This window comes from Leuciscus leuciscus, assembly GCF_965113295.1.
Source record: "Leuciscus leuciscus genome assembly, chromosome: 25".
NCBI classification, from domain to species: Eukaryota; Metazoa; Chordata; class Actinopteri; order Cypriniformes; family Leuciscidae; genus Leuciscus; species Leuciscus leuciscus.
Window position 1 is genome coordinate 18,180,277 of NC_138724.1, and position 19,254 is coordinate 18,199,530.

Below are 19,254 nucleotides of genomic sequence, written 5' to 3' on the forward strand. Positions count from 1 at the left end.
AGCATGAAAAATTACACATACAATAAAATTACAACTCACAATGTTTAAAACTGCTTCATAGAGTTTTGTGTACTGATTATTATTATTTTTTTCAGAAAGACATTTCGTTTGCTGCTGAACAATCGGTATGTTGTGCAACCCATTAAATGCACTGTACTTCTATCCCTCACAGCCTTGTTTCTATTTCTATCAAAAAATAAATCTGGCACTACCCTAAGGTCTATGCTTTATGTAAATGTGCTTGGTGTGAACATCATACTGTCCTATGACCATCTAGCCTATTAGTTTGCAGCCACAGCAGGAATAAATAGTTCTGAGCTCAACCAGGACAGTGGCATTAGCATCAACAACCCATGCTAAAGTCCTAACCATAAACATTTTGAGAGAAACAGGTCTCAGACTGGCAGTGAAGACGAGGCTACGTTGTGTCCAGGACTCTCTAGGCTTCAGCCAAACAGAACAGTTCTCAAATTAGATCCTTGGCAGAGCTTCTACAGTCAGATTCCTGCGATGCTTTTTGTGCTGTTTCGAGACTTAAGTAAGGGCCGTCAAACCCATGTTTCAGTCCATGACAAATGTTTTCTTATGAGGAGTTTATATCACGTGTAATCAGAAACTGGCTGTCCGGTCACGTCTTCATAGCACAGCAAATAAACTCACTGAAAATCACATTACTTTTTAATAAGCATGGAAGAAGATGGATGTGGCATGTTTTCCCATGAGCATATAACATGTTCAAATGTATAAAGAGGATGTTAAAGACCATGAGGATATGCTTTAGTGCCTCTCTTCGAACATTCCAGCGCAACAAGACAAATGTGAGCTATTAGGTTTAATGAATATGTACTCTGCCAAGTGCTACATCCTATTGAATAACCAAAATCAGTTTCCTTATGACATTAGTGCTTTCTATAATAATAAACTTACCATCCACTGCTATTATATTAAGATCAACATCTACTGGAGAAATGTCTCCTCAGAAAACACTGTAGCAATGCAGCACCTCCTCCTGGTTAACTCAGGTGTTTTCTTCTTTTTCACACACACACACACCATTCAATACACATTAACCCCTTTTATATCCGTCATCTTTATTTTTATATATTATTCTTTCAGGAAAATGTATCAAGGATGTGCTAAACCCATTAGACCAGTGCTTCTGGGTGGTGAAAAACTACATAAGATGTGCCACGGTTAAATAATAGTAGTATAGTCGGACAGGGATAGAGCATGTAGACATGTAACAGTGAAAGACACTATGGATATTATAACAAAAACAACACACATATAACATTTCTTTCCTTATACAGTACAGTGATGAGCAACATTAAATACACAAAAACAAAACAGAGGTATTACAGTGCACAGACTTTCTAAACCACAACTAGCCTATGTCTTAGTTTTACTCACCAGGTTTTCTTTGCATTTGAGTTCGTTAATGTCGGATGAGATAAAGAAAGAGTTAGCGTTGGCTGCATTTGGCCTTGCATGATAAAACTGAATATAAGTTAATCTTAACACATATTATCTTTATGGTAATAAATACATTAGACAAAAATAAAATGACCTTTTTAAATAATTCCGTCCAAAATATGCAACCTGTAGTATATAACACACATATTTTTAATTATTTAAAATTATTCTTCAGATATCCAATTGAGTCTCTATTTTTTTTATATATATAAATATTAAGCTTAATAAAACTGATTTGTGGATTATGAATACGAATCCAATAACATTAGGGTTAGTCTGTGCCTTGGAAGTCCAGACAGTGGAGTGAATAATTTGTGCTTGTTTATATTTTATTCAGCAATGACACATTCAGTTGATCAAAAGTGACATTAAATATTATAATGTTAAAAAATATTTCTATTTCAAGTAAATGTTGTTCTTTTTTTACTTTATATTTATCAGAGAATCCTGTGTCTCAATTTCCACAAAAATATTAAGCAGCACAACTGTTTTCAGCATTGATGAGAATAAGACATGTTTCTTGAAAGGATCATTTGACACTGAAGACCGGAGTAATGATGCTGAAAATTCACATTATATTATATTATAGTAAGCAGTTATTTTAACTTGTAATATTTCAGAATATTTTACTGTATTTTTGATCAGAAAAATGCAGCCTTGGTGAGCAGAAGAGAGTTCTCTCAAAAACATTAAAAACATTTTCTAACCAACCCCAAACTTTTGAATGGTAGAATACAGTATATATATATATATATATATAATATTTGTTTCTTCTTAAATACAGAATTTGTTAAACATTTGTATTGACCTACAATAACAAATTCTATTAGAAAACAACTGATGGATGCTATTTTTACCCAAAGGAAGGCACTGGTTTTCTGTGGCCTAAAATCCATAGATAATAAAAATAACAGGCTCAAATACAAGAGTTAACAAAAAATAACACCACATTAAATTATCATTTAAAAAATAATGTTATATCAGCATCTACATCATTATTTGGTCTACAGACCTCCTGCTGTGACAAAATATATGCAGCAAGTCTGCATTTGGGATCAGTAACCATTGCCTGGATTCAAAATATTGACATATAACTCTTCTAGACTCTTAAAATACCACTCTAAACAGAAAGCTTACCTCGGACATTCAGGACATACTGAACGACTAATGATCTTTCTGTGTGAACAATTCCTATCTGAAGATTCTGACATTTTCCTCAAGAAAACCCTTATTTATTTTCTGCATTAACCTTCCCTTGATCCTCCACCTTTTTGATGGCCGCCTGGATTTTGGCCTGGTCGCCCAGGAGCTGGCGTGGCTTGACCGGTCGAAGATTTTCATCCATCTCCAGTAAGACTGGAACTCCAGTGGGCAGCGTTACATTGACAATGTCTGTTTCCGATATATCTGTTGAGAAACACAGCAAAAGCATGTACATTAATTAGCATTAATTCAATTATTTTAGGTTTATGTTTTAATACCAACTTTATTGGTATTAGTGTCCACTTTCTATGCTTTATTATTGATAACGTTTAAAAACAAGCTATTAAAAGTATAGAATATTAAATAAAAACAGGATTAAGAGCAATTTAGTGTTTTATAACTTGCATTTGATTGTTTTTTATGTTTAGGATTAACTGAAGGCCTATATGGTACACTAATGTTCAAAAGTTTGAGGTCTGTAAGATTTTTTAAATGTTTTTGAAAGAAGTTTCTTGTGGCTCACAAGGCTGTATTTTCATTAAAATACAGTAAATTGCAAGAATACAGTATTTCACAATTTTAAAGTTTTTTTATTTGAATATATTTCTTTCAAAATGTAATTTATTCCTGTGATGCAAAGCTGAATTTTCAGCATAATTTTCAAAGGAAGATATTTTAAAGAATGTTTCATGTGTATTTGTTCATATAATGAACACCGGATGCCACTGACTTTCACTGTATGGACAAAATATCTTAATTTTCATTTTTTTTTTCATGCTCCTGCTGGTCCCTACTGGTATATAAACTGTTTAAAAAAGCACACAAAAAAAGAAAGAAAAAGTTTTACCTTCCAAATGTTTCAGCAAAGCCCTGCAGCTGTTGCCGTGTGCAGAGATGAGGACCGTTTGGCCACTCTTGATCACCGGTACAATGACATCATTCCAGTAAGGGAGAAGTCTGTCCAACACTTCCTTCAGACTTTCCGTTGTGGGCAGTTCCTCTTTCGGAACGTCACAGGTACTGTATCGGCGGTCATTGTAAATTTCAGCGTAATAGGGATGTGACTCATGAATGGGGGGTGGCGTGATATCATAGCTACGCCTCCACAGTTTAACCTGTTCCTCGCCGTGGTTCAACGCCATCTCTGCCCGATTGAGGCCGATCAGGGCACCGTAATGCCGTTCGTTTAACCTCCAGGATTTGGTGACTGGGACCCACTCTTCTCCCATGGCCTCCAGCACCAACCAGGCTGTATGGATGGAACGGCTCAGTAAGGAGGTAAAAACCTGGTCGAATTGATACCCCTGCTTTTTCAGGAGCCTGCCGCATTCTTGGGCTTCCACCACCCCGTTCTCGCTCAGTTTCTGGTCCACCCAGCTGCAGAAGCGGTTCTCCTTGTTCCAGGCCCCCTCCCCATGCCGGAGCAGGAAGAGTTTGTATTTGGACATCCAGAAAAGGCAGTATGGAAGCCTGAAAGAGATGCACATGCAGATATATACTCTATGACAAATCTCAACTGCTTGATTATAAATGTCAAAAAATTGCTTCCAGGTTCTACGTCAGAACGCTGTCTCAGTATTGGCTGGCTCCTGCGTCAGCATCACACGCATACGTCGTGGTGCTCACGTTAACAGAGTAAGAGACTGACACGGAAGAGAAGAAATTGGTGAATAAAGTCATTATTTTTGTTTGTTTTTTGCGCAGAAGTATTCTCGTTGCTTCGTAAAATTAAAGTTGAACCACTGTAGTCACATGGACTATTTTAAAGAATGTCTTTACTACCTTTCTGGGCCTTGAAAGTGGTAATTGTGTTGCTGACTATGGCTGGTTCAGAAACCTTTTGGATTTCATCAAAAATATCTTCATTTGTGATCCGAAGATGAACGAAGGTCTTACGGGTTTGGAACGACACGAGGGTGAGTAAATAATGAACTAATAACCCTTTAAGACACGATTTTCTGTAAAGCTGCTTTTGAACAAATCTGTAAAAAGCGCTATATAATTAAAATATGGGCATAATAGACTTATTTAGTACAGTATGTACGCAATATAAAACATTATAATGAGTTCCAGTTAGTTGTAGAATGACATTTAACTTGAAATGTAACAAACTTAAATATAGTAGCCTACTTAACCCTGCATCAATCTATCTGGAGAACTGAACTGAAAGGTTAAGGGTCATGAACTAAATGTCAATTCTAAATGAGTAAATGATTTAACCAGCTCTGACCAACTCTTATATTTAAACGCTAAATAGAAAAAAATATATTGCATTCGCAGGATAAAATGTAGAAGCATCTAAATAGCGAACTGGAAATGAAAAACAGTAGCGATCAAACTACTGTATGACAACACTATAACACAACTGAACTAGCCTGCTAGCATGTCATAATAATGAAATCGTACCGTGCACGCAAAAACGTACTTATCTGCTTAGATTAATCATAAATCTAAGTGAAGATGAAAGAAGCTGTGAGCATTGAAAATGACTATGAATTATGTGCTCACCTTCAGATAAGAAACCACCCAGCCCAGAGTAGCTGCAGCCCTGCAACAGGAACTATCAGCAGCAGCATCAAAAAACAAACGCGAGGAAACAGTGTGATTGAATGACACTTCTTTCAGCCAATCAAATGCGTGATTCGCCACAAGTAGGCGTGTTTAAGCGGACAGTGGCGAATCGGAACTGCCGTTATTTTGAGGTTGATAACGTCATATCCAAATAGAACCGTAGTTCAATTTAATAAAGGAGTAATTTGTATATGATTACAACCTTATTCACAATTTATCAAGTAGGCCTATTTGCTTTATTTCAAATGTGTTAGAAGTTCTTGAATATATAATACGGGAAAGTGGTTTTTGCTGCCAGAAAACTCTTACAGAAAAACCTGGAAATACCTGTGAAAACAGTGAAAGCTTTATTGTTCCTCAATATTCACACATCTGATCACATATACATCTCATTACAATATAAACATTATTATATAATGACAAATGCAATTATATAATAATTATATATATTAACATAAATAAATGTTTTATATGTGTCATAAAGCACATAATTTTCGATAGGCAATTTGAATTGATAACTGTGGTTATAACAGCTTTGTGAATTTCTCTTGTTTTTTCATTCATCCAGCTGTTTGTGCAATAAAACAAACACAATTAAATAGCAGTTAAATATTGGTGTTTAAATAGCCTTCAGTTCACATTGGATTTAATATGTGAAATAATGAATGATAAATAAATAATTAAGAAGTTGGTCCCGCAAACAGCTTCTTCCTGCCCTCCATGCCTGACATGGCATCCACATTTTTACGCCAGTCGGTCACTTCCTCTTTCTGTGTGGATTACAAGTAAATGCATATTATTATTAACTGTTATTACTTGTATTTACAACAATGTCATGTTTTCTTGAGCTATATAGAATGCACATTAAAAATGCAATACATTGTTAATACTGAATAAATAATAAAACAAAACAATACATATACATTTTATTCAAATAAAAGTTTTAAAATAATTTCAAAATTATTATTATTTATTATATGATTATTGATGAATAAACAAACAAAAAAGCACTGAATCCATAAAGTCTGAGTATGATATTGATAGATGTGTTGATTAAATGTATTACCTTTTCCTCCTCCTTCTTCACAGTCTTGAGGTTAGCTTTAAAGTCGATGGATTCCTTGTGTCTGGCACCTAGCAGAGCCCCCAGCATGGCATCCGCAGACACCCTCACTCTCTTCAGGGCAGGTCTCTTCATTTTACCCTTCAGCTCAAAGATTTTGTGGTTTAATTCTGCGATCTATACCAAAAGCAGCAATGTAAATGAACGCATCAATTAATGCTTTTACGTTTAGGTATTTTTAATGCCGTTTTGAAGCAAAAAAAAAAAAAGTACCTCCTTGTCATGTTTGCCAACTTTAGATTCAATGTCATATCGTTCCTCATCAACAACATCAATTTTTTGATGAAGGTCTTTGCACAGATTCTGTAAGCAGAGCATCAGCATGTAATAAAGAACACTGTCAAAGGAATTCTGACGAAAGACTAAAGAATAGCAACCTGTAGGTCCTGTATGGACATTCCAGACAGTTTGATTGGAGGAGCTCTCTCACTGAGAATTTGCTCTCGCTCAACCTCTTTCTGTTCCTTCTCCTCCGCCAGCAGCATGCTGGCCTTCTTCAGTATTTTGGTCTGCAATGCATTAAAATGAGGATGCATAGCCATATATTCACATGTACATCATGGTAGTTGCTTTAAAATATATATTCATACATAAAATGATTATGCAAAAAAATAGATACTAACCTTTAAAAATAACCGCCGAGATGCTGAAATCTTGGGCTTTCTCTGAAGAAGAGAGCCGATATGAAATGAACAACATTGTGACCCTGCCAGCTGCAATGTTATATAATAATATTGCAATTAAATACAGTGTTTAAATGCTCACCGGACTGACACAGATAGAGCCAGGAAAGAAAACACATATATTTAACATATAAATAGATGTATAATTTCTTTCAGATATTTATTATTTTATCATTTCCATAACATAATATTTTACTTTTCCTAAAATACTTACGTTGCTTCAGACATGTTAGTGCCTTTGTTTTTTCCTGGAGGTTTAACAAATGAAAAGAAAAAGAAGACTTGTGTGCAGGTCCAAAAATCTAAAACAATATTAAACTAAAAACAAGGAACATTCTGATGTAATGTCAATGAGAAAAAGGTAAGATGCTAAGAAATCTACAACTACTATATCTATCTTATATGCATTAATAACTAGAAGTTGTCATAACCTGAAGGTCCTTACCTCTCAGATGATGAAAGTATGACTTTGTTTTGGCCAAAGGGAAGAAGCTCAGCAGATTTATAGATTCTGATGCACTCATGAGAGGCTCACTAAAATAGACCACTGTCCGCACCATAATCATTGTCAAATGCTTCGCATCCCTGCTCTGAAAGCAGCTGGTGCTGAAATGTACTTTGTGTTATCTAGACTAAGGGTGAGCACAACAATACTCCAGGATTAATGAGACTATATGTGTCTGGTGTACGCATTGTCTTATCCACTGTTGAGGGCAATGTAATCAGATTACTTTTTTAAAGTAACTAGTTATGCACTATTTTTGGTGTGAAAGGGTCATTTGCCAAAAATATAACTTTTTTTGTTATTAAAATACAAAAAAGCAAGCCCAGTCCAGGTGAGAAAAAGTAACGCAAAAGTAATGTAGCATATAACTTTGCGTAACAATTAGTTACCTTTTTATGGAGTTATGCGATATTATAGCATTACTTTTAAAGGTAACTTTCCCCAACACTGGTCTTATCCAATTTAATCTGAACTAAATTTAAGTTGGAGTTGGAGTATGCTGTACTTTGGAGTTTGTTCTTTTCATACAGTTTGTACTGTACATCTTGGGAAAATTACAGTATGATAGCCACATATCTTAAGACTTTACAGGAAAAGGTTAATCATATCATATCCTATTTGAAAGGGACATTCAAACAATTTGTGAAGACATTTTATGTAGGAATATTACTGTCACGTCACTACATTTCCCATCATCCTCCCTGGCCCTCACCTGCATGCTCTTCCTCTGTTCATTGTTTCTAGCCACTCCTTCATTAGTTACTATGGTTAATGTCATTGAGTTAATTTGCCCCAGCTGTGTCTCATTTCCCTTATCTGTTCTCTGTGTATTTAAGCCCTGTTCCATGTCTTGTATCATATTTCAGTTCTCAATGTTATGTGGTTATATGTTTCCTTGTTTAAGTATTGAATTAAAGTCTCCTAGTATCTTGTTCGCCATGCGCTTGATTACAGCCACCTAACCCGTGACAATGATATTGTCATATTTCCCTAAATTTGATAAAAAATTCAGATCTGAAATTATATGATATTTCAATCTATATATTTTATTGGCTATATGAATGATATTTTCACAACCATAAATAAGGGACCTTAAGCATAATAGTGACATTCTGGGTTTTTCTTCTTCCTGATACAGTATGTTGTTGCAGGCTGCCATCAATAGTTTAAAAGAAGAACTGCAGCTGTATTAAATATGACAAAATGCATAGAAAGAGCTTTTAATTTGAAAAACAACAGTAAATTTGGATTTACTGATCAGATAATTTTTTTGGCAGTCAAGGTCAGTACTGTATCAGTACATCGTAACACTTTACAATGAGGTTCAATTTGTTAACAGTAGTTAACGACATTAGTTAATTAGTTAATTAACTAACAATGAAAGATAAAGCATTTATTAATCTTAGTTAATGTTAGTTTCAACATTTTCAGACTAGTAGATTATGAAAATCTAAAGTTGTTGTATTTGTTTATATTATTTAATGGACCTGAGCTAACATGAACTAGGCTAACAATAAATAGTTTTATTTTTTATAAACTAAAGTTAATAAAGAAAGACTGAAACAAGTGTTTTGCTTATTTAATGTTACTTAATGCATTTACTAATGTTAACTGATCCTTATTGTAAATTTTTACCTTGCATTCTGTGAAACTGATGTTATCAGAATGATGTGTTTGCCGTAAAAATTAAAAAAACACATTAACAATAGCATTATTAGACTTTCTCAAGGCTTTTTTAACATTTTGAAAATGAACTTTCTGAAATGTTTATATTTTTGACATAATTGGTTTTGTACTGCTGCCATCTTCAATACATTTAAAGAGATTTTTCTCTGACACTAATGTTATTCATTTTAGTTCCTGTTAGCTCTAGTTTATATCTAACCAACTTGTCATATCTAGAGAGATGTTTATGCAATAAAATATATAAAATAAAATGATAAAACAAAATAAATATATTTATTTTGTTTGGAAAAAACAAAACAATGTTAGCCTATAGGACTATTACTTTATGGTTTAGCTATTTAACATGGGTAACTCTTATTTCACACAAACAGTCTATTTATAAATGCATTCTATGTACCATTATCCATTACAATCACATAGGCCTATAACAATGTTAACTCTTATTTCACACAAACAGTTTATTTATAAACGCATTCTCTACCATTATCCATTACAATCGCATATAACAATGTTAACTCTTATTTCACAAAACAGTCTATTTATAAACGCGACAAGAAAAAAACAAGATCAACACTGAATCTTCGTCACTCTCTCAGCCCCTCAGCGAACACCTTGGACAGCGACCAGGCCATGAGAGCAAAGGAATAAAAATCAGAGAATAGAGATTAGATAAGGGATTTAATACAATATGAATACGAATAGGCTACATCAAGAGGAAATGTTTTACACTTAATCTACTCCGATTTTAAAGTTTAGAACTTGGCTTTCCGATAACGAAGTGCTGCAAAAAGCTTTCAAGTACACCTGGCTGCAGCTTACAGAAAGGGGCGTGGCTACACGTGTCGCTCCGCCCCCTGCCTACTCTGATTGGCTATGATGTGTTCGTAGTCTGTCATTCAAGCTGTGCAGTTTCACAAGGCCTTCATTATAATGAAAAAACATTAGCCTGTATCTCGCAATGTCCCTGAAATTATTGTTTTGCTAAATTAAGCTGGTCTTTAGGCTAACTCATGAACAACCCCACAACATTTAAACAAAAATGTTTTTCTCCACAGCAGGAGGGTCAGGTCTTCAGGAAGAGGAATGAATTATAAATTAAATGATTCACAAAATGTTACTAGGCTACTTCAAATCACCATAGTATAAGAAAGGAAATTAAAAAGATGTAAGCCAATCAGAGTATCGGTTTAATTTAAGTAACAAGAAAAGACACACTTATTTTATGGAATTTTTTTTTTAAATGTCGGGTGCAGTTGTATGATAAATGACACTGCATAGCCAATAGGCTAATGTGTATGTCTTGTTCATTTAGTTTTAATTAAACACATTTTTTTCTTCACTACATTACAGACTTTTCCCACCACTTTATTTTAGGAAAACATGCTGTTCCTCGATATTTTAAAGTGAAGAGAGATATTCTCCGAGAGCTTCAATTCAACTGGTCTGTTGTTAGTCTAAACATCGAATGTTCATTTGTGAATTGATCCAGAAAATTAAACTTGCAGCAGTTAAGCGAGTATAAACACTCGATTTGGTCTTATCCCGCCCAAATGAGCCAAGATCCGGGAGTAAGATGATATTTTCATATCAAGTGTGTCTAATAATTCATAATAATGTCAGACTTCGCTCTACCTAGGTCTGTCTAACTTGTGTAGCATTAGAAACCTCACTTTTACTGGAGTAATATTTTATTATCTCTGCTTCAAGTAGACTTCTCCACTTAAGTACACAGTCCACCACGAATAAACATTTCATAATTAAATTCTCTTGCCATAGCGGGATGAAGGCTAATGATGTGATTTTTATCAGCCGCAAATGAAACTTTGAATGTAAATGTTTGTAGAAAAAAAATGTGATGAAACTAAAACTGCCCGTAGGTGGCGGCAAATCATTGTCTGAAAGAGTGAGTCAATAGTCACTATTAGCCTATAGTATTTACCTTTTAGGTCTGTCCAGCATTAAACAGCTTCTTTCTGCCCTCCATTCCTGTCATGGCCTCCACATTCTTACGCCAGTCAGTCACCTCTTCTTTCTGGGGAAGGTAAAGACACAATTATGAGTATTAGCAATGCTGTCCATTTAATTTATTTGATTTATTTTACACTCTAAAAACTGCTGGGTTGTGTTAACCCAATTTTGGGTCAAATATGGTCTCACCCAACGTTGGGTTAAAAATTAAATGTAAAAATGGACAAACCCAGCCGTTGGTTTACATTTTTAATGTAACCAATGCAATTTGTCCATTTTTAAATTGCATTTTTGTCCATTTTTGATTTTGTCCAAAATGCAATTTGTCCATTTTTAAATGGCATTTTTTAACCCAACGTTGGGTGAGACCATATTTGACCCAAAATTGGGTTAACACAACCCAGCAGTTTTTAGAGTGTAGGCTACTTATATCATACCTTCTCCTCTTCTTTCTTCGCAGTCTTCAGGTTAGCTTTGAAGTCAATGGACTTTGTGTGTTTGGAGCCCAGAAGAACACTTAGCAATTGTTCAGCCGACAGTTTCACTCTCTTCAGGGTAGGCCTCTTCAGCTTGCTCTTCATCTCATAGATCTTCTGATTCATTTCCTGTATCTTTATCAACACAGACCACACATGTTGCACCATAACGCAGTCTTTTGATCGAGCTGCTAAGCTAACTGTTCGATTCAGTGCCAAGTTGCCAACATAACACAATGGCTTCATCATTGAGAACCGTTTATCAAATGCTGATGTTTGTTACATACAGTGTTTCTTACCTCTTTGTCATTTTTGGCCACCTTAACGTCAATGTCATAGCGTTCTTCATCAATCACATCAATCTTGAGATGCAAATCCTTGCAAAGTTTCTACACACAAAACAGTGTCAACAAACTAAAATATGGTATGGTAACACTTACATTGATACATTGGTTTTTATGCTGTGTAGAGCAGTTTCCAAAACTGGGCTTTGTGAGGAAACTTCAGGCGGTTCGTGAGTTGATGAAAAGCTAATTAATTAAATGTATTTATTTTATTTTATATATATTAAATTAAATATTAAAGATAAATGTAAACTTAAACTAAATAAATAGGCTAATTTTAAAATAAAACACTCAAATTTAATATTTTATTTGTTTTTGAAAAATCATTGCATCCAAGAAACATTGACAAATGCCTGTGCTATTAAAAATGTTAACTTAAGATCTGAGAGGGTTCTTCAAGTAGCCTAAATGCTTTTGATCAAAGGGGTTCAGCTAACAAAAAAAGTTTGGAAATCCCAGCTGTAGAGTAATACATTATATATCATAAATAATGGGAACCAATAAAAAGTGCAGCTTGGACATTTTGCTAAATAAATTGTTAGGTTTCACAAAATAAAAAAATGTCATATAGGTTTCTAAAAGGAAAAGAATATGAGATGGCTAGAATAAAGGCCCTAAAAACATGGTGATGGTTAAAAAAAAAAAAATGTGAAGAAAAAATACATTTTCAACGCTTTTGGGACTTGGGAGGGACACCAATATTTCGATGCTTTCACAATCTCTCACAAAACTTTTACATTCTTTGCAAACTTACGCAAAGTTTATTGAGGCAATGCAGAAGTTGAGGGCACAACTGCTTTGCCTTTGTGCTCTGTGAAGGTTATGAGGGTCAGGGTGAGTAAAGATGACAGTTTTCATTTTTGGGGGCTTAACTACCCCTTTAAGTTGTATAAATGGTGTTCGATGATCCATTTAAATGATTTAATTGTACCTGTAATTCCTGTGCTGACAGGCCGGAAATGTTGATGGGAGGAATTCTTTCATTCAGCACTTGCTCCCTCTCCTTCTCTTTGTCCTGCTTCTCTACCATCAGCATTTCCATTGCTGTACTCAACAGCCTCATCTTCACGATGACAGGTCCATTGTAATCACATCAAGGTAAAACATTGATCACTTTTGGTATGAATGTAGAATCTCACAAAAGTAGCAAATAAATGGCCTTTATTAGAGTTGCAATATAAAAATAAAATAAAAAAATGCCTCTGTCTCTACTTGAACACACAAAGTTGCGAAAATGTATGTGTGACTGTGGTCAGCAGGTGGCGCTCACCTTCAACCCCAGCCGACGGGCTGAAGTGATCTTGGGTTTTGGCTTTGGTTGGGGACTTGGGTTCAAGCAGCCAGTAGAGCATATAGATAGAAGAGAATGTTGATAGAGACATATGACAGATATCATAATTCAAATAGTTGGTTATTACTGATGAAGGTGGAGATACTCACGCATCAGACATGTTTCTGTAGTCCCTCCTTAACTGCAAAATATAATAACTATTTCAAACAATCATCACTACTCTGAAACACATATTAGAATATTAACAAATGAGAATATTCAGGATAAGCATTTGAACCCAATCCGGCAGTGTTATTTCAGAATTATTTATATACTATTATAGTATTTAGTATAGCATTTTTAATTTGTTTTTGTTCATATTTTCAGTTTTAACTTTAGTTTAAGTTTTAATGATTTTTTGTGCATTTTTTATATTTCTATTTAGCTTTAATTTATATTTATTTCAGTTTTAGTAATTTTTAGTGCTGTCAATTAAGGCAACATTTCTAAATTTTATATTTATTTTTAAGTTTATATTTATATCTAATTCATATTTTATTTTATTTAAATTGTTGAAAACTTTTTCTATCAGTTTAAAGTTAACAATAACAACACTGATCCTATGGTGTGATATGGTGTTATGACCTGACAAAGAAAATTTAAGTTTTATAATAAATATAAAGTAACTTTTGATGTCCTATTGCAAGTTACAGTTATCACTTTTCAGATGCATGTGATAGTTTGACTACCATATACAAAATCACAACTTTTAATCAAAAGGCAACTTTTGTAAGAATGATTTACAATTCCCCCCCCCCCCCCCCAAAAAAAATGAATACACTTTGCATATTTAATAAATGTGTATAATGTTTGCAATCTTTGAAGAATCATGCATAAATTAATTCAAATTCCTTAATGACAGTGGGAATCAGACCCTTTAATCCATGCGTTTGACCTATTAGTTCTCTACACAGCGGTAAGAGTTCTGTGCATAGTTTACGCAGAGGTGAAAATCTTCTAGGATTGTCGCTAATTTGAGAGACATCTGAATAGATAACGATGCAATTGTGCCCGATTTCTTATCAGTTTTGAATAAATAATATAGAAATCCTTTAATATATACCATCACAGCTAGATAATCGCCTGAGTTTAATGACACATTTGCCATCAAAAATAACCGAACACACAGCTGTTAGTCTCTTATGGCCAGTGAAAAAGACATACCTGCTAGAAGAAGAAAAGAGAGGAGTGCGAGTTAACTGGCTGACAGAGGAAAGAAGAAAATCCTTAGATTTATAGTTTCAGCACCCATGGGAACGTCTTTCTAAAATAGAACTCGTCTGTGCCACTGACATTTACTGTTCACACAGTAAACTAGCATAGTAAAACTTTCTTTCGGACAGAGACCAGCAGCTATGCAGTGTGGACCAGTTTGAAAGACCGTCAGAGTGACCAGTTCAAAGGTCTAAAGGTGATGCTCGTCATAACAGAAACAAATCTGATTGGAAATGACAGACTCTAAGGGTAAATAACTACAATAAACATTTTGATCTTAAGATACCACTTATATAGTTAAACAAATTATATTATTAATTCATATTAGAAATATTGTCTGCATGTGAAAAATAGAAGGGATGAGAAAAAAGAGTGGAAGTGGAAAAAACAAATGGCGAATAGTTTTTGAAATCTAAGTTTATACCAGTTAATTGCAATGTGATGTCATGCCATGATATCTACTCTATCTCATGAACGTGATAATTTCCAAGCACATTAAGCAACTGAGCTGGCAGAACGCGATGTGGTGTAATAAATCTTTTCTTGGGTTAGAGGACAGTGAGCAGGTGGAAGGAGAGGTCAAATTGTAAAAACAATTCAAAGGGGATGGTGTGGTCGTGGGGTACGGGGTGCGTTCATGTAAAACATTTGTATTTATAGGATTAAAGAATATGACTAGTATTGTATGACTGAGCGCCAGATTCTCTCTCTCTCTCTCTCTCTCTCTCTCTCTCTCTCTCTCTCTCTCTCTCTCTGTCTCTCTCACACACACACACAATCCCTCTGCCAAACTACCTAAATAATTTCTTCAGAGGGCACTGAAGTGTTTAAGAATAGGGTGACCATTTCTGAATGGAACTCATGCATTCACACACACACACACACACACACACACACACACACACACACACACACACACACACACACACACACACACACAATCCTGTCTCTCTCTCTCTCTCTCTCTCTCTCTCTCACTCTCTCTCACTCTCTCACACACACACATGCACACAATCGTCTTTCATCACTCACTGTCACATGTGCAGCATGCATTCTTTTATTATAAATAACTGGATAGAAACAGCCAGAAACTCAGTCAAAAGTGCCGCTGTCGAGCTATTAGCGGCCGGCTGCTTGAGTGCTTATGTCAGGCTATTCGTTTTGCTAGCTGTGGTTTGAATGGTTTCTGTGCAGATTTAAACAAATACATTAATAATTTAAACAACCGTGTACATTTAGCTAAAATATGCATGTGTGCATTATCACCTTGGTGATTGCATTCACTTTCATTAAATGCTAATCAAATAAATATCATGCCATTTTAAAAATAACATCATATTTTAAAAAAATGCTTGAACTGTTCTCTTAGCCATTTTGAATTGCTCGCAAAATGACGCAAACTTGCTTTACTGTGCGCAGCGCGTTACATTATAGAGTTCTGATTGGTCAATTGCTGTTATTTATAGTTAGTTAATTATCATACATAGAGAATTGTAATATTTCAATTGCATGATAGGGGTTTAGAGGGGATGCTTTTGGTCATTTATTTCAACAAGGGGGGTGCCATCCCTCAAATCCCCTCTCAAATCGAGCCCTGGGTGGAAGCACTGTCACACCTCATTCTCCCTGAGAGGGGACACTCCAAGAGACATGTAATGAATTACCACCTGCCATTTGTCCTGGATTTATTTTTAGGCCATTATGGCCAGATGATGAAATGCCGAATGCAAGTTCTTGTCTTTAAATGGCTAGTGTTCAAGTTAAAACTGCATCAGCCAGCATGATCTGCTAAGAACCACTCTTTTTTGCTCTGTTTAGTATCATATTATGACGCTAGTTTTATTATTACTATATTTTTAAATGGATGGAAATATAATTGTAGCTGGCCCTTTAAGAGACAACACGGATAAAAAATAATCAAGTCTTTTTGAGCTACGCCGATTTTTTGAGTAGTCTCTTCATCTTTCTGTCAAATTATACATGACAATGCAAACTATGCAAATTTTTTTGAAAGATCGTGCGTCACCGATGTTTTTGGAGCATGCGCAATTTTAGTCGAGTATCGTGTATAGCCTAGCGATTAGCGAAACGTAAATGAACTCCAAAATTGGACTGCCACGATTTTAGTTGGTCTACTGACATTTTGAAAAGTCGAATTATTGCTTTAATCCGACTTTTCAAGGTAGTGTATTTTTTTTCAGTTGCACCAATTTACAAATATTGTTGATTAATGTTAGAACAACTGAAGGAATTCCCAGGACACAATGTTACCGTATGTCTGCTATGAGGTGAGGTCAAACAGATAAAAATGTATGGCAAGGTCAGAGCCTTGTCCTGCTACATTTAGGGCTATTGTTGTATCTAAACATCTCTAGAGGTCTTTTGTTTTGTTAAAGTTTTAATAAAGTAATAGACAAAACATTTAGCCTTTCTGATCTGTATTTATTTTTTAAGTCAGAAAAGAGCAAACATCACATAAATCATTAAGTAGCACATCAAGTAAGTCCGAGACATTGTTTTCTTGTCTAAATAAATTTGAAAACATGCATCCATGAATGAAAGCTATTAAAATAGAATTCACTTTGTATGACCTTGCGTAATACATTAATTTTTAAATGTTTTTGAATTCCTGAATTCTGATGTCAGATCTCATGTAGTTGCTATCTGTAAGAAAAAATAAATAAATAATTTGCTGAAAGTCATGGTGAAATATTTCATGCAAGACATTTTCTATATTCTTATTCTTTAAGAATAATTAAAAAACAATGCTTCTTTTTTTAATTCACCATCTATTGTCCAGCATCAAACAGCTTCTTCCTGCCCTCCATTCCAGACATGGCCTCCACATTCTTACGCCAGTCAGTCACCTCTTCTTTCTATGAGAGGAACAGGTGGAACAACAGGTATGTGTCAAAATAGCACAGAAATACTAGGTAACTTTTTAGTTTAGGGTCCAATTCTCACTAATAACTAGTTGCTTATAGCATCCATATTACTAGGATATTGGCTGTTTATTAGTACTTATAAAGGAACATATTAATGCCTTATTCTGCATGACCATATTCTACATCCCGTAATACCTTACTAACTATCAATAAGCAGTAATTAGGAGTTTATTGAGGCAAAGGTAGTTAGTTAATAGTGAGAATAGGACCCTAATCTAAAGTGTGACCAAAATGGTCAATTAATTGAATACATTTCAACGATATAATTCATGTTTCAATGATTCAGTTTTGTCCATGACTTACCTTCTCCTCTTCTTTCTTGTGTGTCTTGAGGTTGGCTTTGAAATCCACAGACTCTTTGACTTTGGATCCCAGAAGAGCACCCAACATGGCATCGGCAGAGATCTTCACCCTCTTCAGTGCAGGTCTCTTCATTTTGCCTCTAAGTTCGGTGATCTTGATGTTTAAATCTGTAATCTAAAGCAACCACATAAAGTTAATTCCAGTGTATTTCCGTTGAATCTAATAAGATCCAAAGTGATTCCCCTGATGGTGTAGTACCTCCTTTTCATTTTTGGTAACCTTGGCCGAGATGTCGTACCTTTCTTCATCTACAACATCAATCTTTTGATGAAGGTCTTTGCAGAGAGCCTGAGAACACAGTAACAATTTTTTGACAAATTTATTTTTCTTCAATTATAATTTTTTTTAATTAATACAAAATTAATAAACCATCATTGGCACCAATTGAGTTAATAATTTGCATTAAGTCTTTAATAATAATAATCTTAGAAATGAAATAGATATTTGTAATACTTCTTTTAAAGAAGACACCCAGCAGATTATTGCAGAAGTAAAAGCAGCTTAAAAATATTAAAACTCTAAAATTGCACATAAAAAAAAAGAAAGAAGCTGCATTCCAAATTTAAAGTTAAAATCACACAAAGTTAACCTGCTAAAAGGATTTAAAGAACCATTTCCATAGTAAGACAATGTCCAATTTAAAAAAAACGGTTTACACAGGATGAATTATGAGTGTTTAAGCTTTCGAATGAAACCTAATTTATGATCATTACTAAAATATGTTATAAAGGAAAAAGCCTGTCAGTGTCCCGCTACCAGGACACTGACAGTTAACAGGCTATGTTAGGGTTTACCTGAAGATCTTGAACAGACAGACCGGACAATTTTAGAGGTGGCACTCTCTCACTCAAGGTGGTCTCTCTCTCTCTCTGCTTATCTTCTTTTTCATTTACAAGCATAGATGTTGCTTTCTTCAGGAGGTTTATCTGAAGCAAAACATATCAGAAAGCATTGCTAAATGCATCATCTTTAAAAAAAACAGACATCTCAGTAAAACAGAAAGAACCAAATACCTTTAAGAACAACCTCCTGGAAGCTGAAATCTTAGATTTGGGTCGCTGAAAGAATAAGCACATTTATTGGGTTCTGTTAATTTTTTTATTTTTTTATTTCCATGTACAAAAAGTGAAAGTTATAAAGTCCACTTACCTGTCTAAAATGGCAGTTTTCAATTTATGAAAAGGAATAGTAAAAGTAGTTGTAATTTATGAAAAGGAATTACTTAAAGTATAGTTTTAAACATGTACATTTACAACAAGATAGCTGATACTGTATGCATATAGATATTAACAACTTAAAAGACAGAATACTTACGACTCAGACATTGTGACCTTCTAAGTGCAAATCTAAGTCAAAAATCTGAAATGTA

At 34.6% G+C, this 19,254-nt stretch overlaps 3 protein-coding genes across 3 annotated transcripts; all 3 read right to left on the reverse strand.

The window, feature by feature from the left end:
* Nucleotides 1-1,071: 1,071 nt before the first annotated feature.
* Nucleotides 1,072-5,465, reverse strand: bpgm (2,3-bisphosphoglycerate mutase). Its single transcript, XM_082159218.1, has 3 exons — nt 5,185-5,465; nt 3,524-4,146; nt 1,072-2,880 (listed from the first exon to the last, which is right to left on the reverse strand). Exons 2-3 carry the CDS (start codon nt 4,122-4,124, stop codon nt 2,702-2,704), a joined length of 780 nt encoding a protein of 259 aa, XP_082015344.1. The 5' UTR covers nt 4,125-4,146; nt 5,185-5,465; the 3' UTR covers nt 1,072-2,701.
* Nucleotides 5,466-5,577: 112 nt separating this feature from the next.
* On the reverse strand, nt 5,578-7,573 carry tnni4b.3 (troponin I4b, tandem duplicate 3). The gene is made up of 7 exons (XM_082159224.1): nt 7,499-7,573; nt 7,264-7,301; nt 6,994-7,035; nt 6,748-6,879; nt 6,584-6,673; nt 6,314-6,487; nt 5,578-6,017 (listed from the first exon to the last, which is right to left on the reverse strand). The coding sequence occupies exons 4-7, from the start codon at nt 6,853-6,855 to the stop codon at nt 5,928-5,930; spliced, it is 462 nt and encodes a 153-aa protein (XP_082015350.1). The 5' UTR covers nt 6,856-6,879; nt 6,994-7,035; nt 7,264-7,301; nt 7,499-7,573; the 3' UTR covers nt 5,578-5,927.
* Nucleotides 7,499-18,940, reverse strand: LOC309490016 (uncharacterized protein). The gene is made up of 12 exons (XM_082158962.1): nt 18,899-18,940; nt 18,680-18,811; nt 18,084-18,173; nt 17,826-17,999; nt 17,370-17,453; nt 13,473-13,504; nt 13,303-13,357; nt 12,964-13,095; nt 11,988-12,077; nt 11,650-11,823; nt 11,184-11,276; nt 7,499-9,855 (listed from the first exon to the last, which is right to left on the reverse strand). Exons 2-11 carry the CDS (start codon nt 18,782-18,784, stop codon nt 11,187-11,189), a joined length of 1,026 nt encoding a protein of 341 aa, XP_082015088.1. The 5' UTR covers nt 18,785-18,811; nt 18,899-18,940; the 3' UTR covers nt 7,499-9,855; nt 11,184-11,186.
* Nucleotides 18,941-19,254: the final 314 nt, after the last annotated feature.